The sequence below is a fragment of the Scyliorhinus torazame genome, chromosome 21, assembly GCF_047496885.1.
Source record: "Scyliorhinus torazame isolate Kashiwa2021f chromosome 21, sScyTor2.1, whole genome shotgun sequence".
Taxonomy (NCBI): domain Eukaryota; kingdom Metazoa; phylum Chordata; class Chondrichthyes; order Carcharhiniformes; family Scyliorhinidae; genus Scyliorhinus; species Scyliorhinus torazame.
The window spans coordinates 34,925,827-34,947,329 of NC_092727.1; the positions used below are offsets into that span (position 1 = coordinate 34,925,827).

The 21,503-nt window shown below is 41.7% G+C and overlaps 2 protein-coding genes across 2 annotated transcripts in view; both read left to right on the forward strand.

The window, feature by feature from the left end:
• The window catches only part of LOC140398750 (uncharacterized), a 116,296-nt gene extending 108,079 nt beyond the window's left edge, over window positions 1-8,217 (forward strand). Inside the window, exons 7-8 of the mRNA XM_072487757.1 lie at window positions 7,498-7,584; window positions 8,212-8,217. Of these exons, the coding sequence (XP_072343858.1) occupies window positions 7,498-7,584; window positions 8,212-8,217 (93 nt within the window). The remainder of the gene's footprint in view (window positions 1-7,497; window positions 7,585-8,211) is intronic.
• Window positions 8,218-8,285: 68 nt separating this feature from the next.
• LOC140398249 (jhy protein-like) lies at window positions 8,286-19,225 on the forward strand. The gene is made up of 2 exons (XM_072486687.1): window positions 8,286-8,423; window positions 14,571-19,225. The coding sequence occupies exons 1-2, from the start codon at window positions 8,292-8,294 to the stop codon at window positions 14,781-14,783; spliced, it is 345 nt and encodes a 114-aa protein (XP_072342788.1). The 5' UTR covers window positions 8,286-8,291; the 3' UTR covers window positions 14,784-19,225.
• The last annotated feature ends 2,278 nt before the right edge of the window (window positions 19,226-21,503 follow it).

The window sequence follows — 21,503 nt, forward strand, 5'->3', positions numbered from 1 at the left end:
TGCTGCTTCCTCTCATCTGCACACTGTACTGCCTCACACATCTTCACAACTCTGCAACAGGTCTTACTAACTCACTTCTGCGAGGAAAAACTGGCATATAATTGGAGGAAGACTCAGTCTGATTCAACCTGTGACTCCAGTAGTGGTCGCCACTATCAACATTGTTGGCGGGAGGATGCATTGAGGATGGTGAGGCTGAAGATCACCGGTGGAAAGATTTTTGGGTATTTTCTTTTTCCACTTAAATCTGTAGCTCACTTACAGACAACATGACAATGTCTGTCTGTATTGTGCTGCTACTTATTTGCTATAACTTTCCCTTCCCATTACATACTAACACTCATCCCTCAGCTGTTTGTATAGATCCTTCAGACAGCTCAGGCCCTGCAGCTGCGCAGACACCGATGCCTCATCACTTGCACCCATTATTCCAAGCACCAGTAGAGAAATCGGTATTCCAGATGCCATAGCTAGTAAATTAGAGATGTATATCCAGAGTGATTCACACTGCACAAAGGCGTAGGTGCACATTGTTACCAGTCACCCCAGATGGGGTTCCCCAAAGTTGTTGATCCGGGCAAGACCCCTCAACTTATCACTGGCTGGCTGGGATACCCCTAAATTGTTATGTCCAAGATGAGGAGGGATGAACTGGCTCCCTGCCGTCATTCATTCAACGCATTCTGATGGTCGCACAAAAGTTAACCTAAAAGGATACCTATTCCCCAGACTCAACAGTTATGTTTTAGAAGGAACCAATTTAACTAAGCTTTCTTGAATTAAAGATAGAGCGAGTTTATTAATTACTAAAGGCAATAAAACACACGCATATACATTTATACAAATGAGAAGGGAGAATTGAGTTCAATAATGTATTCGGTTCAGTCCTTGACTCGTGAGGAGTAGATCAACGGTGGTTCCAGTCGAGTTGACTTCAGTAGGCGAATAGTCGGTTTTGCAATTCCAGTGCGATTCTGTAATTTGGCAGAGATGCTTCCCAGTTCCCTTTTCAGCTGTAATCTTTGCTGATTTGGCTGACTTCCACAGTCAGTCAGAGAGGGATATTCCTGCAAAAATGGTTATTTGCAGGTGTACTGTGAGTGTGTTTGCTGGATTTTAATTCTGTGTCAAAAACTCCAGCGCTTGCTCTCACAGAGCACACACAGACAAACTACTGGGGTCGTTTTTCAGCTGACCTTTAACCCATTCTTTGTATTTTCCAAGTGAAAAGGCGAATTCACAAAAATCCATCTGGGCAACACACAGGAATGAGATGGCCATTATGTTCTATTGTCTTTACTGGAGATGATAATTAGTTTTCTGGATGTTTTTAGAAGTTCTTGTCTGATAACAGGGTGGGATTCCATTGTCCCTTAGAACCAGCCTGCAGTAATTCAGCAAGTGGTTTATGTGCCCATTTTGTAAACATCGCAGCTCTTACTTAAAGTCCAATATTTTTGGATCTAATTAGGTGTTCATTATTATGACAACATAGAAAGGACAGCATAGGAAATGGCTCGCCTGAGAGCAAGCGCAGGTCTGAGTCATGCTGAAGATTTTGGGGACCTAACCTTTAAAACAAAAATACATGTATTCAATGATCTGCCATGAAGCTACTGTAACATAGTGAACATGGAAATTAGGATTAGTAAAAGTCAAAAAATGCTGGTGGAAGTAGTTTAACAGCCCCCTCACAGCAGTTATACGATTGAACAAAAACATTCGACAAACTCATCTTCTAGACCATCCTTGCCAATTTGATTGTCCCAGACTATTGCATTTCCTTTGTTGCTCCAATAATTCCTTGCTTACTCAGTAAGCTCTGTCCAAATAGTATAACTGCTGTTAGGGGGCTGTAAAAGCTGGCTTGGATCTAGTATTGTGTAATGAATGGGTTAATTAGTAATGTGATAGTAGCAGATTCATTGGAAAATCTTGATACCATTGAATTCCATGTTAAATTTGAAAGCAACATTCTCCAGTCACATTGTTACATCAGTTGACAGCCTTGGGAAATGGGAAGGGACAACAGGCATACTCCAATGACAAGCAAGAATCTTTTTTAAAATCTTTTTTTTAATTTAGAGTACCCAATTCTTTTTTTCCAATTAAGGGACAATTTAGCATGGCCAATTCACCTACCCTGCACATCTTCGGGTTGTGGGGGTGAGACCCACACAGACACGGAGAGAATGGGCGAACTCCACACAGACAGTGACCCAAAGCCGCGATCGAACCCGGGTCCTCGGCGCCACGAGGCAGCAGTGCTAAGCACTGCGCCACCGTGCTGCCCAACAAGAATCTTAAGCAATGGGACTTACGTTGGCATGAAGCAAGAGCTCCTCTCAAACAGATTGCATATTTGCACCCCCCTCAACCTATGGCTGTTCTGGCGCTAATAAGCCAATTGAGCCAGAGTGAGTTACCAATCACAGAGGTACTGCATTGAGGCTAAGCTCCTCGACGTTGTTGTCTATGAGCATAATAATCCCTCATTCAAGCCACGGAGATCTTTTGCCTGCCATGCAGAAGACATTGAGGAAGCACTTTAGAGGAGGAGTAGGGCAAGTAAAAAACACACTGTGATCATTCTTGGGTGATAATTAATTTATAGGTATTTGACTAAGCCAGTATCGCTACAAATACTTTCGAAATTGTTGTGTGCGGAGTGTTTCTGCGGTTGACTTGACAATGTCAGCTGATATGAATATCAATTTTGATCTTTGATAGAATGTAACTTATTGGAAGGCAGCAGGACTGGTACAGATGTTGGACACGACTGTTAATGCAGTGAGATTGGGATTCTTCAGCTGAAGCGCTGTTTAATGTCAAAAAGTTTGTAGCTGTGAGCAAGCGTTTACAGCATTCTCCTTTTTTGACATCCTCAATGCCATGCCTGTCTAAAGGTTCTTGGTGCAGTTTCTCATTCAAGAGTGACTTTGTCTATCTGTTGTACAGCAACATTTTGCGGCATGCAGCTTCTCCAGCAACAAAATACAAAAGCATCACTCCAGGAAATGGTGTGCTGATGATCAGCTGGCACCAAGAGAATTCAGCAAAGTTGTTGCTTGATGACCCCAATTTTCACTGAGGGTTCAAAAAATCTACTTGTGGATCTGATTTTACATAATTCGACTGCCAAATGTGGAATACTAAAGGGAATGATAAGCTACTTTTGTAGAGAGTAGTTCTGATCTCCAAGCATTATAAGTTGTTGATGATCACACGTCAGTTTTGGCATCAGTGCAGCAGAAACTGTTGCAATTCATGAAAACAAGGCGCCTTGACTAAATATCCCAGAGGGTGATGTGGTTTCTGTCAATGAACTCCTGGATTTAGGCAAGCCTTGACCTGTTATTGCAATTGTTCATTGAAAAATCTGATGAAAGTATTTGCTTTAGTAGCATGTCATCAGTCACATGCTTAATACATGCATTAACTTTAGATCGATGACGCTGATATGTTTTGCAACCTGAAAGAAACCCGAGGTAAAGAAGCTTACCAGAGTAGTGACCAGATCTGCAAGCAGAATTCAGAATCAGTGGGTTGTAGGTCTTATTGCTGGAATTGAGAAACTTCTTGGGAAGCATTGATACTTGTGCATTGCTCAGCGAGATGTAACTGTGCTATCCTCGGCCTACTCTTTGGGCGGGTTCAATCATTGATCTCCTTGCAGGTGGCACTCCAATATACTCCTTCCACCTTTCCTTGCTAACTTTGTCTTAGGCCAGACTGGAATTGATAGAAGGCTGCACATTTTGAGTATGCATTGCCATGGCAATATCCCTTTACGAGTACAGAAGGTAGTATAACCACCATAAATACTTTAAAATTAAGTAACATCCTAAAACATGCCAACTTGTCAGCACAACATACCCCAAATTGTTGCAGCATATTAAATGAGAGCAAGTGAAAGTCCTTTTCAATACTACGGAAATGGTCAGCTCCCAAATTGTATTGCCTATGATTTGCAGGTGGGTTGAGGAAATACTGTATTACAGGCTTAACTGTGTCATCTCAGATTTTGATAATGCAGTAAGTTTGCTTTAGTCAAAAAAGTTGTCTTTCCACTACTGTTTACAAGCAAAATCAGGAAGGTAAACAAAAATCACACCGACTGTGTTATATATGATACCAGCTGTGTCACCCCACAAAAGTCCCGACTAAATTTTCTTTCAAAGCCTTAAATGAATTCTACTGATATAAATGAGTTGTACTATGACACAATTCACTGTAGAAGATAAAACTACAAGCCTATTTAATTAATTAATTAACTTGTAGCGATCTTATTGAATTAGAATCATAGTTGATATTTTAATAGTTTTAGCAACACGGTTGTAACATTTTATATTTACTTCTCAGTCCAAATTTTGCACGTGAGTGCACAATCTCTGCAGCATTGCTGTCCTGAGATGATAGATGTAGACAGGCACAAGTCATTTGTGGATATTCTGAGTTCACGTGGCAGTTATAAACATTCAAGCTTCACTTTTCCAGTTTAATGGATTTTCTGAATTCCTCAGTGAAATTATTGCTTTGTGACTGTTTCAATCAGTGATTTGAATGCACTGCCAGGTTCTGGCAGTGGCAGTGGCATAAACATGCACTTATTTTGTGAATAAATGCAGTCGACGGATTCTTGATTCCTTCTTTATTTAAACAAGTTAAGTGTACAGGTAAAACATCTTATCAATAATCTGCTTATATGAAGAAGAATTAAAAATCTACTCATTGTATAGTTTGAGGGGATACATCATCACTGAGGCTCAGAGCTACTCAGGTGATGTTCTCTATGACCTGAGTGGATCAACATCCTTTTGGTCTGGGATGGCAATTCAGCATTCAGTATTTTCTGTTCATTCTGTGAGGAAAGAAATTCATGATGTAGGCTCAGCATTAGAAAGTGTCAGTGAAGGAGCTGGCAAAGGGTTAAAGTGATTAGCAGAACCATGACCAAACACACACTTAAAAGGTAACTCAAAGCTCCAACACCGACAGAAGTAATGGTTTTTGCAGGCTTCGAGCTATGTATTTTGTGTATTGCCGGCTGACTGCCCGGCAGACTGGCTTTGAGGATTAGTCGCTGACCACAGCACAAATCTGTCTGATTCATCCATTCCTCTCAGTGCTGCAATAATGTTTCCCTTTGTGTTCACTAATTTTGTCAGTCCTGTGCATCTGAGGTATTCCGTCACCAAACAGAATGTGATAATCTTGTTATTAAATGGTATAAATATGAACAGAAGAGGCTTTGACACCGAATGTCGCAGAAGCTGAAATTTGCAGCATCTTCGCTATGTTCAGCCTTTACACTGGAAGCAAAAATGGTATCCTTCCCCGTCAAGCTGACATTGAAAATTTACTCAGATGGGAATAATTTTTAAAATGTCCTCCTAAATCTCAATCCCTTCTCTCCAAATGTGTGCCCTTTTTGACTCTTTAGGTCCCGTCATACCCGCCATTCACCCCCCCCCCCTTCCATGCCCCATCATCCCCCTTTCATAGGCATGGCCCTTCAAGCCCCGACCTTGGCTGTGCCACCCTGGCACACAGGCAGTGTGGCACAAGGCACCCAGTCTGACAGGGCCATCTGGGCTCCTTGGCAGTGTCAGCCTGGAATTGCCACCTGGGCACCTCACCAGCCTTGCAGTGCCACCCAGGCACCATGGCAATGCCAACCTAGCCATGTTAAGGTGCTAGCCTTGAAGTGCCAAGCTGCGCGGGTGCATTTGTGTGGACCAGTGCTAAATGGAGCCATGGCGGGGTCTCCCAGATGCGGCTTTAGATCCCAGGCTCTCGGACAATCCAGCGCAGACATATTTAAATGAGCTGAATGAGCCACTTTGTGGACATAAAACCAGCCATATAAATATTGTGGCTACAAGGGCTGGTCAGTAGCTAGGATGATTCTGTGGTGGGTAACACACCTTCTGATTCCCAAGAAGCCTATCTAACATCTACAAGGCACAAGTCAGGAGTGAGATGGAATACTCTCCACCTGCTTGGATGAGTGCAACTTTATCAATACTCAAGAAGCTTAACACCATCCAGGACAAATCAGCCCACTTGATTGACACCCCTTACATAAACATTCACTTCCTCCACCACCAACGCACAGTAGCAGCAGTATATACCATCTAAATGATGCACTACAGGAACTCACCAAGGCTCCTGAGACAGCACCTTCCAAACCATCAATCACTACCATCTACAAGGACAAGGACAGCAGTCACATGGCAACACTACCACCTGGACATTCCCCTCCAAGCTACCCACCATCCTAACTTGGAAAAATATCATTATTCCTTCACCGTCGTTGGGTCAAAATCCTGGACTGCCCTGCCTGACAGCACTGTGGATGTACCTACACCAGATGGATTGCAGCGGCTCTGGAAAGCAGCTCGCCACCATCTTCTCAAGGACAGTTGGGGATGGGCAATAAATGCTGGCCTAGCCAATGATGCCCACATCCCAAGAAATATTTTTTTTAAATGGTATATTGTGTTTTATTGCCCAGTGACAGGACCGTCCTTTCCCCAGTTCTTGTGAAAGTAAATGGTTTCTCATAGGTGCTCTTTGTGTCTGACAGTAATCTGTGTATTTTAACTTTAGCACATTTGTAATGTAAGCAAGACCTTTGTATTTAACTCAAAAATGTTTGCAAGGTTAGTTAACTTCTTGTTTCAATTATGAATAAAATGTTTAGAAAATCCCAATTTGTGACTGTCTTCAAATCCCCCCACAGCCTTTCAACACCACAGTTTAACTTGCAAGCTCCTCCTGCTTTACAGGCTTTCCAATATTGATTTCTAACTCGGATCTTTTAAGTAATTCGCCTTCTCTTCATTCCACCACTGGTAACACAGGATTCAGCTGCTCCAACCATCTTCCCACCCAAATCTCTGTGCTTCTCTCCTCACCTTCAGAATCTCCAAATTTCCATTATTTGACAAAGATGCTGCCTCTTTTCCTCATGTTTTCTCTCTACTCTGTAAAGCACCTTGGGGCTAATTTATGTGTCCTAAGGTACTATATAAATGCAATTTAGCTTTATCGGAACTGGTCAATAAGGTAACTCCGTTAAGTACTAGAATCAGGGCCATTATTTATTCGCCAGTCCAAAACCACAGATAGATTAATCTGCGGTTAAACTAATCTTTTCATGGTGTTACCACATTTTGGGTCAACTTTTATCACTTCCCTGTTATAGTCTTGGTGTGGCTTACGATGGAAAACTGTTTCAGACAGCTGTGCCCCAACTACAACCAACTCTGAAGGCATAAGATCTTAGCAATATTTCAATTCTATATGCAGTTTATAGAAAATATGAAACAATGGAAAAGGTCAAATCATTCTCTGCTCACTCACCATTGGTTCTTCAAGCTCAATAAGCTTCAAGTGCAATCTTTATAGCATTCATTTTTATTTCTAATTGTAATTACTGTAATATAAAATAAGATTACTAGTTGATATTTATGTCATTTGCTTCCTGTTCAGCCTTATACACTGAGAGATTACAAAAGTCTAAAACAGGATGTGAAACTCGGAGGTTTGGGACCGGACTATAATTCTGCTCAGGAAAAGGCAAGTTTTTTCAGGTTTTGTGCACCTATCAACATAAGCGAGGGGGACATTTAAAATGGAGCAGGGCATATTCACTACTTTCCCAACATAATCTTGACAATTCTAATCGTAAAGTACTCTATTAACTATGCCAGTGAGTAGAGGCCCCAACCTTCCACTGCAACCTGTGGCCTGAGAAGGAGACCAGTGGGGCCTTTCCTACCAAACCAAATGTACTGGGAATAACAGCCAGGACCAGAGGAAGTCGAGTGATCTTTACACATTTTTTAAGTCTTGAAAGAATGTTTCTACAGGCTCCACAAGGAAACGTTGGGCCACCCTGGCTTCCTCTCATCCTCTCTGGAGCTTTTTACTGGCAAGTCTTTCTGCTGAACAACATTGTTGGCTTCCCACTGCTCAAATTCTAGCTCATGTCCAGGCTGCGATTTCTGTTCGGGTCAGATGGGAGTCCCATCTTGCATACCTTAGTTACACATCTAATCCTCTGCATGATGCAATTTATAGTGGCACAGTGTCTGGTTTCCCCAGGGATGCTGGGTACATGGTATAAAAGAGACAATGTTAGGGAACAACTACAGGACATTGGGAATTGGAAAGTCACAATCCACTGTTTTTTTATTTCTTCAGATCTAGGCAAACTTTATTCTTTCATTCCATTTCTGTAGCTGACATTTGTTTTTATGCATTTGTCTGTTAAGGTAGAGAAAATGAAACGACAAATGGATTATGCAAAACAAGTTAAAGATCAGAACTTGAAAGTTGATTCCAAATCATCCACCTCGCTGCCTAAAACATCTGCTAGCATTGAAAATAAAGCTGCAACTTCAAGGCGGAAATTGGTGCGTAAAAAAAATTAACAATGTTGTATCACCATCTTTTGTGAGGGCCACGAAGAATCCAGCACAAGTTTGAGGAATCAAACAGAAAGTAACTTTATTTACAACAATATGTACACAGCAGCAGCAGCTCTCCACTGCTTCCTTCTTTAGCCGGTACCACACTGGCCAGCTCTATTTATGCAGCTGCAACTACTAGCGATTGCCCTGCTCCCCTTGTTGGGAGGTTGTGACATCATCAGAACAATTTTATAGTAAAATGTAATGAAAGTAATATTTTGACATCAGCTAGCAACAGAGGAAATCATATAAACATATGAAGCATTAAAGTACTGTTATTTTAGATTAGCAGAATGTCAAAATACATGCTGAGCTTTTGCATTTGAGTTTACGTTTTGAGAATTTCTTTTGAACGAAAGGTATCGGGGGCGATTCTCTGGTTGTGTTTCACCCGGCACAAATCACGCTATGTAGGAAGAATTGCAGGAGAGCCCCGGAACAGGATTTGCGGCAGACGCAAATTCTCCCAGCCCGTTCCAGCTGGCGTGATCGGGATCTCACCCAGAAAGGGTGAGAACCTGATCATAACTCATTTGTGTTCATTTTGATTTCATTAGTGAAGTTAAAGTTAAATTCAGTGCCTCCAGGCATTCACCCGCCTCGCCTCAGTGGATGTCACCCGGGTGCAAATCACTACTGATCTCTAAAAGTGGGGAACCCAGGGAGAGCAAGGGGATGAGTACCTTTTCTACACTTTCTTCCAGGGCGCCAAGGAGAGACATGGTGAGTTTCAAACCCAGGTCACCAGAGCATTTCCCTGGGTCTCTGAATTACTAGTAGTGATAATACCGCTATTCATTTAATTAGCAAATGCACCGTCCTTAAGCCAAGCAGCTTCTTCTGGTCCTGCTGTGTTGAGTGCAGATAGGCCCCTGCTGAGTCTGTGGTTTGGGCATTCTTCTATAATGTGGTGCATAGGTTTCTCTCTCCCACATGCACATAGGGGACTGGCATTAATGCCCCATCTGTGGAGGTTAGCCAAGCAGGGGTCGTGGGCGGTCCTGAACCTGTGAAGGATGGATCACTCTTTTCTTGGAAGGTTGAAACCAGACTGATGTTAGGTTGTGTTTGAGACCAGATACTTGTTTGGCATGTCCAATGACTCCCGTTTATTTGTCCATGTGGAATTTGCACTGAAAGGTTTTTCCAGATCGACCTTCCTGATGGGAGTCATACCTTGGGTGGGCTGAATAGATTAGCATGAAATGGCAGGTGGGCTGCATTGTGAACAACACCACTAAACCACTTGAGGTCTACAGAGGGTAGAGCATTGGGGGCCAACCAGATGTGTATGTCTGAATGGTAAGCTTGAGGTAATTTAAAGACATGGCTGAGGTTTCAGCAGCAGGTTATTGCCGAGGCACAGTTGGGCAATGATGTGGTTGAAATGGACACTCTTATTGATGGCACAAATATGTGATAAGAAGCTCATACCAGGATCAAATATCCAAAGTTGTGAACAGTTTGGTTCAGCCTCAAGACAATTGCCAGGCTAGACAGTAGAGTTGTGGCAAGGACTGAAGAAAATGGCTTTGGTCTTTCCATTGTATACTTGGAGGAAATTTCTGCTCATTCAACAAATGTTCTGACAATTTAGAGACAGTGGAGGGATCAAGAGAGGTTATAGTGAGGATTTTCAGACTATTGTTTAAGGTAAAGGATAAATTCTAACTAAGAAGGTAACTTGAAATGATGTCCGTGTTTTAATAATGTTATGTCCATATTCTGGAATTGTATTTTACAGTAGCTTGGTAGTACTGAACTTGAGTATTGCTGAAAAGACACATGATGTTGAAGCTTTTTATCTTGCACTCATCAAGACTAATGCAAGAGTACTAAATTTCAACAACATACACTGAATGAGAAAAGGGTGTTGGCTGGTTGGAAAATCAACTCTGATTGGTCGAGGTGTTGCCATGGGGAATGCACCAGCTACCCCCATTTAATTACAAAAGGTGCAATGCCTGGACATGTTCCTTCTGATTACAGATGACAAGGCCCTGAGTATGAATATATGTAGCTTCTAGCAAGCGTAGGTGAGCATTGTAAACCCAACTAATCATTCTAAATTGGTTGTCAATGTAATTCTTAGCACATTATTAAGTGCTGTCCAATTATGAAAACATATCTAATGTTGGAGACTATGTTCTGAGTTTTATAAGCATGGACTGGTTTAGTATGTTCAGTACTCTGCCTGTTGTGAATAGCCAAAGAGATGTGCTGTTTGATATCATCCACCAGTTATTGAGACGTACATCCCACATGCCTGGTATTGTACCCGTGCTGAAATTCGTATACCACATTACTCATTTGTGCAGGAAGCAGAATATCTTTTTGGCTAGATGGCAGCCTCCTGTTTGTGGAGAATACCACTCATATTGTACTGCATAATAGAAAATTGAAACAGCTAGCTTCACCTATCCAGCATCATTAGAGGTGGACTGGACGCTTTTCAGGACTAAAAGTAACAGCCTTTGGTCTACTCATGAGTTTGTACAATATACAGCAAACAGTTATCTGATTGAGGTAGCCATTATCCCACAGAATAGCTTTGAGCCCATATTTTGATATCAAGCTTGCATGGTGAGCAAATGGCTCAGGTCCTATTTACAAGGTTGCCTATGAGCCAAATATTACAGTTTATGAAGCTATAGGAATTCCAATGTATATTGACCAGTGAAGGTAGGCTTTCGGTCAACAGTAATAGAGAAACCATTAGCAGATTTCTCAACTAGTACTAGTTCCATTTTAAAGGTGAATTTAGGTGCCCATTAAAGTGTGCATGGAAATTCTTACACGTAGCTGCAGATTCAAACATAGCACATCTATCATCTGTATATTGGAAATATGCAATGGATAGGAAATTAGGAATAATTCCTTCTAAAGCGCATTTCTCCTGAAAAACTAATGGAAAATTAGCAAGACTTGAGCCAAGAGAGGATCCCATGACAATACCATCTATTTGAGCCTACATGGTGTCGTTAAAGCTTAACTCAACTGAGTGGCTAAGCCCATGCGTTCAATGAATACAGATTCAGACATTGCTGCGTGGCTAGGTTGCAATGTTATAGCAATGTGGCATAAATATCTGAAAACATTTGAACGGCGGTTTCATGCTGCTATTATGTAGTAGCAGCACAAGTGGTATTTCACCACTAACAGGATGCCGCCTTGTAGCAAAAAATATGTTCTACCAACAACATAAATGAGAATGTGGTATACGATTGTCAGTGCCGGAATGATGCTAGGTATGTAGGCTATACATCCCAAAAGCTGATGGATTGTATCATCAGCACGTCCCTTTAGCTGTTCACAGCAGGCAGAGTGCTGACCATGCTCAACCACCCATGCTTGAAAAATTTAGAACATAGAGTTCAACATTAGATTTGATTCCATGATTGGACATCACTTACTGAACAATCTGGAGTATGCTGAAAATTATACTAACAGCCAATTAAGATTATCAGTCAGGCTGACTTACTTTTGTTAGAAGCCACAAAACCTCCTACACAGGGCCCTGTCTTCTGTATACCAAATGAACATGTCCAGACAATGCACTTTTTTCAATTAAGCAAAACCATAGGGTCCAACTGTTCCCTGGTTCATTCCCCATGGCAACGCCTCAACCAATCGGAGTCCATTTGCCAACCAATCATGCAGTATAAATTGTTGTTCCCTTTGAAATTTGATATTCTTGCGTATATCCTGATGGGGGCAAGACAAAAATTATATTTTAATTAAATTATTTTAATTAAATTATTTTACCATGTATTGTCTTGCATACCTATTTTATCCTCAAAAACCAAGCGACCGATTACTGTCAGACCTTTAGATAGAAGATAGGTTAGCCTCATTGTTTACCAAATGAATGCATTTTTCCTGCACATCATCCAGAATCATAGAATCTTACAACATGGAAAGAGGCCATTCAGCCCATCATGCCTGTGGTGGTTCTTTGAAAGATCCAGTTAAAAATGGACAATTCTGGAAATAATCAACGGAGTTCTGACAAAGGGTTTTTGGCCTGAAACAGTAACTCTGTTTCTCTCTCCGCCGATGTGACCTTACCTGATGAGTATTTCCAGCGAGTTCTATTATTATTTCAGATGTATTAGTTTTTGTATTAGTTATTACAATCCCAGACCAGACGCCAACAGTGGCTAGGATACTAGACAGAACCCCCAATATTTTATTTTAATTTCGTAAGACTGTGTGGAAAGTATACCTCGCTCCAGGAGTAATTCAGGCAAAATAGGAATAAGGTATATTAAAACAACTTCATTGCAGATACTAACACAGTATTAAAGTATCTTTAACATCGCACAAGAAAGGGGCAGCACGGTGGCGCAGTGGATATCACTGCTGCCTCATGGCGCTGAGGTCCCAGGTTCTATCCCGGCTCTGGGTCACTGTCCGTGTGAAGTTTGCACATTCTCCCCGTGTTTGCGTGGGTTTCACCCCCACAATCCAAAAGATGTGCAGGGTAGGTGGATTGGCCACACTAAATTGCCCTTAATTGGAAAAAATGAATTGGATACTCTAAAAAATGTATTTAAAAAAACATTGCACAAGAAAATAGCTTACAATTACCCCTTAAACAATGCTAATCATTAGAGTGACACAATAACCCTTATCCTTAATTGCTATCTTTTTTTCTACTGAAACAAGAAACCCATATCAGATTCCAATCCGTTTTTAAATACATTTAGCTTTCAGGAATATTTGCTGTAAAGAGATATCTTGAATACTTCACGTTGAGAGCGATCTTTTGAGACTGTTTAAAGAAAGAGACCTGATACCTTCTCAGAATAATGCGGAAGCTCTGGCTTTATTTCTTCAGAAACCTTCTCAGCTCACCTTCCAGCCAATAACTAAATCTCTATTAACCCAAACTTTTACGATGCTTCAATTGCACCTCAAACTCCAAACATCCGAGCTATCTTGCAAACTAGGATTTTAAAAACACTACTGCAGCAGTCATACACACACTAACCCAGGCTTTTAACCCTTACTGCACCAAATACATATAATACAATATATTTGAAATTCCTACATTCATCACATAGTGCCTCTCTCCCCTACTCTTTTCCTATGGACCGGAAATGTTTCTCTTTCCAGTATCCATCCTATTCTCTTTTGGAATTTACTATGGAGTCTACTTCCACCATACAAACACACATACACACACAAAGACATATTATGTACGTAAAAAGGCAGCATGGTGGCACAGTGGTTAGCACTGCTACCTACAGCACAGAGGACCCGGGTTCGAATCCTAGCCCTGGGTCACTGTCTATGTGGAGTTTGGACATTCTTCCCGTGACTGCGTGGGTTTCATCCCCACAACCCAAAAGATGTGCAGGTAGGTGGATTGACCATGCTAAATTGTCCCTTAATTGAAAAAAAAAAGATTGGGTCCTCTAAATTTATTTAAAAATAAATAAATTATGTACATTAATGTTCAAACTATTAGATATTGTGACTTTAATCCCTTTCAGTGCTTCTGTAGTAGCTTTAGAAATTCGAGCTGCAAATCTATTGGCCATTTGGTCCATTATGTCTGGTCTGGTTCTTTGAAAGAGGTATCCAATTAATTCCTCAAGGTATCCAGTTCGGTCTGCATAATGAAATGTTCTTGTGGAGTGAACCCGCTGTATTTCCATTTTGCTACCAGATAATGAAAGCTTTCTATGAAAAATAACCAAATATATTTCAGAAATGAATTGATCTCTGCAGCTGTTGTGACAGGAGACTCTAACTGTAATCAATGTGATATCGATATCATAAGGGCACTACTCTATGCACCATTCAAGGAAATTTCTTCATGGTTTCTGTCATCAGTGTTGTTTGAAATTTTGATGAACATGAATGATGGTTCCATGGATATAAGAATTTTCTTTCTCCTGCCGGTCAGACAATACCATTGTCTCAGAAATCAATTTTAAAACAAACTAACCATGTTTGAAAGTTGATCATAACAGTAAATGATGACTACTTCTGCCTATTGTAAAGCTCTATTTTACCAGAGTACAATGAATTATACTGAACACTTTAATTGAATTTTCTCTGTTTCTCATTCCACAATCCTAGGCACTGGAATATGCTCGAAATATCCCTAAACTTAAACCACTAGCAACGAAGCCTAGAAATGCTAATGAGAAATCGGAAACTGGTGAGTTTCCTGAACATGGTCAATATGCACAACTGGACCCATCCCACAATATACTTCTTGCGATGATGCAGCAACGACATGATAAGGAAAAGCAAATTGTGGCAGGTTTCAAAGCAATGCATGTGAGCTGATGAGAAGTAATTTTGGTATTGCAAGAACAGCATCAGATATTGGATGGATCACACAGGAATAATTTATGATGCATTACATATTTTATAGAGCAATTGCATTTGTCATGACATACAATGATAATTCCACTGTTGAAAAATAGTAAATTATGGGCTCACCTTGCGTTCTGTAAAAAGACTGTGACTGAGATTCTTTCTAAAATATTTTCAGTCGGTCTTTTCAGGATTTCAGACTGTTTGGAGGTGGAATTATGACTGACCATCATTATTGGTGATGGGTTGAATGGGCTTAGAGAGCCATTTAAATTTGACTGTAAAATTGTTTTTGGATTTTTAAAAAATTTCCTTTCTCACCAGAACTAAACTGAAGTTTGCAAACTGCGATCTTGTCGGTCCTTACAAGTAAAATGTCTGTTTGAGAGACAAATTCTGTACATACAAAGGAAGTATGGCATTTGGAAAAACTGTAAAACCCCCAAAGTCCATTCGATGTTGCAAAAACTTTGGGAATTCTCAATATTGAGGGTTAGTCCATTTCTTTGTGAATGAAATTTGTAAGTATTCTAAAACCCATGTAGCTTTACAAATTATTTTGTATTTTTAATAATGGTATCGCATTTCTTTGAGAGACTAAGAGCTTTTGCATCCCTATTCAAAGGGACCTTTAAAATCCAACATTAAGTATTCAAAGCCACAGGTTATCATGGCCTTACTTTATCACCAGCATTCAAGGTCTGTTTTCACTGAAAAAGTGCAGGAGAATTATTAAAGACATCGCACATTATCTCTGATCCCACATTGTGTTTAACAGTCTGTAAAACGGCAATAGTCCTATCTGCAATCGCAGTATGCATGAGATATGTCTATTTATATTTATTCATTACTAATAAGAGATTTACTGGGATATGGGAGAAGCGCAAGGGAGTAGAACTAATTGGATATCTCTTTCAAAGAACCAGACCAGACATGATGGTCCAAATGACAAATCCCAAATGTCTTTACCCGTCAGTCTGGCCTCACTAAAAGTCGAGATGGATTTGCAGGTACAGCATTAGTTATTTTATTTGACTTGCAAGTCTTTCTCAATTCACAGCAAGTACAAAGCACATCTTGCTTCGTACACCTCTGGAATCAAGTGAGTCTGTAGGACAAAGAGATCTCTACTATTAACACAAATGGCATCAAGTTTCACATACACGATTCCCATAAGTCATCCCATACCCCTCCTGACCTAGCCATACACTCTAATTGGCTCACTTCCAATCCCTTCCTCTGGCCCCTATTACCCAGCATCCTTTTCCCCTCCGTAGCTGGACACACCTCTTCCTTTGCTTTGCCATGCAGTCTGAAATCCTTTGTCTGTGAACTCACCAGGATGAGACTGGCCTATCTCTACATTACAGTAACTAATATCTCTAAAGTAACTATTTTATATCACATTCGTCACAAATGGCCTGCATCTGTCCTGTACGATTCTATAATGTACAATGGAAACAACGCCTAAAATAGAAAGAAGCTTCTATATCGAGTAAATGATCTCAGATGATTATTAGAAACACTTTATTGTCATTTTAATTTAGGTAAGTGGCCTGCATAAGAATAATCTTCTTTGTGATTGATCTTAGTATTGATAGAGACAAAGCCTGCCAAGGAGTGCACAGACAAATAATGATGGAGGCACAGGAATATACTAGCTGCAACTGAGCTCAAGTAATACCAAATGATATATCAGAATACATGTTGAGTCCTGCAATCTCTCTGTCTGTTCTCAAAATAGAATCTACTGCACAACTGAAAGTTCATTTGATTATATTTTGAAAATGGTAGGTTAACTTTAAATGTATTCTTTATAACTTCAGGCTCACACAGGTGTCTATTTCTTCTGATTGCTAATTTTAGTGGAAAAGTGCATTTGAATATAAAACAGTGTTCCTTGTCGTCCACTCATATATTTCTACATAAAAATAGTGAAAAAAAATAAACATAGGTGTCTGAACTAACTCACTGCAACCAACTGATTTTAATGTTACCAGATTTCTGCTAGAGAGTTTTCTAACACTAATTATTTCATTAATTTATTTCAAGAAGAATCTTTCATGTAATATGGAAAGAATCGAAGGCAACTGATTTAACTTTTCACATGTTCACCACTTCCCAGTGAATAGTTCCAAGTATATCCATTTCTTGCAGAAATCTTTGGGTTGAAAATTACGCCTAGCGCCCTCGCAGCCGGTCAGAAATCCAGCAGCACACTTGTGTCCAATGTAATCACAGAAAGGTACAAAACAGATGAGACTATACATTAAAATCCCGATGAATCAAGTTCCATGGAATCCCCCTCAGAATTGTGTTGAACAGAGCTTTGTGATGGCGAGGTGGTCCTAATCTCACATGAATGCATCTCTGTGTAACTCGCTATCCTTAAAATGTGGTCTATGCCAAAAACAACAGATTCAAATGTCAACTGAAAACAGGAAAGCAGTAAATGTGTGATCACATCTTTACCATAACCTGACTTTGTAGCTGGATGGGAGTTACTTCTGGAAATAGTTTGTTATTCTTTTCTGATAACATGCTATTTTTGGACATGCGTGATACAGTTCAGCACATTTTTAATGTTGCCAAACATGTTTTTGGTATTTTCATGCTGGAGTATCTCTGTGGCCTTTGCAGTGTCAGCTAGGTAAATAGGCAGGCAAGCGGGCAGGCATTCATCAGATTCTTCAGGGTCATAAGCTTCCTTGGGCTCCTTGGTTGGAAAACATTTTTGCATCAATGGTGCCATCATCTGTCAGTTCCATGATGTGTGGTATGTCATCCACTTCTGCATAAATCTCCTTGGTTGTCTCTGCTGCATTTTCAATGCCAGCCTCCCGCAGGCGAGCGGAATGTGCCTCATCATCAGATTAGTTGGCCTCACCCAGCTCCTTCTCTTTCTTGACATCTTACACAGTCGTAACCTGTTTGAACCCAATGTGTTGGAAACAGCTGGCAATTGTGGCTTCCGTCGTCATCTTCCATACCTTTTTTCTCATGAACATGGTCTCTAGTGCAGTTGGATTGCATCCCTGCTTCTTATTGATGGCCTCGATAACCTGAGAGATCAAGCTGTTGGCGATAGTGGATTTTCAGGTTCCTCATCAAACCCTGATCCATTGGCTGGAGCTTGGTTGTGGTGTTGGGTGGCAAGAGCAACGGTTTTGTGCTCTTCAGGTCAGCGACGTCAACATTACCGGAATTGAGTGTCATCCGTGTTTGACTTGTCGCGATTTCATTGTATCACCAAAAAAACTATTGATAATAAAATATGAATACGCACTTACAGAAATATTACTTCCCCATTATGTATGCACACAGTGTATAAAGTTTATTCTGCATATAAATGTATGAAATAGCATGTGGATGCATTATTTTTTTTAAAGTTTTTGTTTATTTAATCCTAATTTCATAAAGAATATATACACTTGATCAGCAAATTGATATCAGTTTTTAATCTTTACAAATGCCAACGATTGATTTAATCCAGGCAGCCTAATAATTTTGAAAACCTATTTTATTTTGATGGATGCCTTTCTGTTGAAGTATTTTCTTCTCTTGTTTGGATTTTCATGCACCTTTTATAGCTGTGCACAGGAGGCCATTCTTCGGCTGTTACTGTGAAAGTGAGCACTGAGACAATCAGCAATGCAGCCCTCTGATACTTTTTTTCCCCTTTTCCCCTTCCAACCTTTAGGTAAGCACCAACTTTCTTCTCCATGACAGCACAGCTGAGATTCGGAACTCACCACTTAAAAAGTCATGGGCATAAACTGAGTTTTGCAGTACCCTGTACTTTCACTTTTCAAATGTGTCTTCGTAATGGGAACAATACGACGTCATTGATTCAAACCAATGGCTTTGTAGAAACAAAATAAGACCACATATTCCAGAGGAGTAAAACGCCACCATTGTGTTGTGACCTACTGATGCTCATTTGTATTCCACGCTATACAATGAGTGAAAGTAACAGATTCTGAGGCAAAATGAATGAATCATTACCCACTTTTAACTGGTGTTGTCAAATTTTATTGAAATACCTTTGAAAGCAATCTTGCATTTATGGTTTGCTCGTCATTCACTGGCTGTAATTTCAGTGTGTCTGGCCTTCTTTCCAGCAAGTATGATCCGTAAAGTACCAGCTTAATTCAATTTTAATTTTGCAAGGAACGTGTTTATTTCCTGCTCACTGCTGAATAAATCTGGATTATGATGGGAGGAATTAATTTTTGGAGAAAATATTTTTTATGGGTTATTCATAATTGTATATGCTGATATATATATATTCATTTTACACTTTGTATTACACTTCGTGCCTGCTACTTGTAAATAATGAAAGTATGATCAAAATATGTATCCTCTTATAGTGGAAAATTTGTATGATTAATCCACACAAGATTTCTATTAAAATGAAATGCACCCAACTTTCAAAGCTGATTCTTAGTATAATTATTATTAATCTAGTGTATCATTTAGACTGTTACAAATGGCATTGATATTGATTAAATTAAAACAGGATTTGTAATGTAATTTAAAAGATATTTCCTTGCTGTTTCCATTCAGCAATTGTAATTGTGGAGAATTAGGTTTTAAATCTCCATAACATGGATGGGATTCTCCGAGCCTCCGCGGCAAAATCACGATCGGCACGGGGGCGGAGAATGAGCGTTGACCCCGAAATCCGGTGCGACGCCGCTCCCGCAATTCTACAGTCCCTGGAGAATCGCCGCAGATCGCGTGGTCGGAATCCACGCGGCGCGGGTAGGGGGACCATTGACAGAGGCCCCCGCAGCGATTCTCCGAGGACAACTGGCCGAGTTCCCGACGGCATGGTTCTAACCACTTTTTGCCTGTCGGGAACGGCCGGTGGTGGCTGCAGACTCAGTCCGCAGCCGCCCTGGTGGGGGGCGGGGGGATCCTTCACTGGGATGGACTCACAGACGGCCAGGCAAGCGGTCGGGCGGCACTGATCCGCAGCCGTGTGCGATCTTGGGGGGAACTCCATTCCTGGTGCCGTTCCACGGGCTGAGTCCGCCATGTCGCACTGGGTGGCCGTCGCAGACGCGGAAGCCCGACCAGAAGTGCACTGCCCCGTATTCGCAGCCAGAGCTGCGAGAAGCACTCTGGGGCCCTGCTAGCCCCTGCAAATTGGAGAATCACTCTGGACTTTCTTAAGGAAAGTTCATCACAACAAAGGGTTTAAGCTTCTTATTCACAAGTACATGGGGCGAGATTCTCCACTCCCGCGCCGGTTGGGAGAATCGCCTGGGCCGCCAAAAGTTCCCGGGACGCCGGTCCGACGCCCTCCCGCGATTCTCCCAAGCGGCGGGAACGGCCCGGTCAGGTTCCGCGTGCCGCAGGCCGGAGAATCGCCGGAGACACCCAAAATGACGATTCTCCTGCACCCCCGCTATTCTCAGGCCCGGATATGCCGAGCGGCCAGGCCAAAACGGCAGGTTCCCCCCCGGCACCGTCCACACCTCGTTGCTGCCATCGGGAACAGCACGCGAACGCTGGGGGGGGGCGGCCTGCGGGGGGGCGAGGGGGGATCCTGCACCGGGGGTACCTCAAATGTGGGGTGGCCCGCGATCGGTGCCCATCGATCGTCGGGCCGTCCTCTCTGAAGGAGGACCTCCTTCCTTCCATGGCCCCGCAAGATCCATCCACCATCTTCTTGAAGGGCAGACTTAGAGAGGACGGCAACCACGCATGTGCGGTTTGGCGCCGGCCAACCCGCGCTTGCGCAGATGACGCCAGTTATGCGGCGCCGGCCGCGTCATCTATGTGGCACCGCCTTTACGTGGGCGACAAGGCCTGGTGCGTGTAGATGACGCAGCCCCAATCCTAGCCCATTGTCAGGGCCTGAATCGGTCGGGATCGGGGCCGTTTCGCGCCGTCGTGAACTTCGACGGCGTTCACGATGGCGCGGCCACTTCGGCGCGGGAGTGGAGAATCCCGCCCATGACTTTTCCCAATTCAGAATGTATTACCTGTTTATGCAGTGAGCAATAAGAGGCAAAACAAATTCTCTCAAGTTAAAGAAAGAGAAAATGTATTAATCACTAAACTTGAGAGAAAAAAATAAAACGTGACATCTCACACACACACAGATATCGGAAATAAAGAAAGTTGAGTCCAATAAAAAAAAGTTGCAAGAATATATGGTTAAGCGTCCTTTGATGGTCCTTAAAGCATTGATTGTTAAACATTTCAGCATGGGCAGCACGGTAGCATTGTGGATAGCACAATTGCTTCACAGCTCCAGGGTCCCAGGTTCGATTCCAGCTTGGGCCACTGTCTGTGTGGAGTCTGCACATCCTCCCCGTGTGTGCGTGGGTTTCCTCCGGGTGCTCCGGTTTCCTCCCACAGTCCAAAGATATGCAGGTTAGGTGGATTGGCCATGATAAATTACCCTTAGTGTCCAAAATTGCCCTTAGTGTCGGGTGGGGTTACTGGGTTATTGGGATAGGGTGGAGGTGTTGACCTTGGGTAGGGAGCTCTTTCCAAGAGCCGGTGCAGACTCGATGGGCCGAATGGCCTTCTTCTGCACTGTAAATTCTATGAATTTCGACCAATTTGGATTTACTGATTTTGTAGATGTGGCCAGATGTAGAAGATGTTGCAATTATTAAAAAATTTGGATTTTCTGATAGATTTCTAGTTAAGCTGTATTCCGAACAAGGGCCG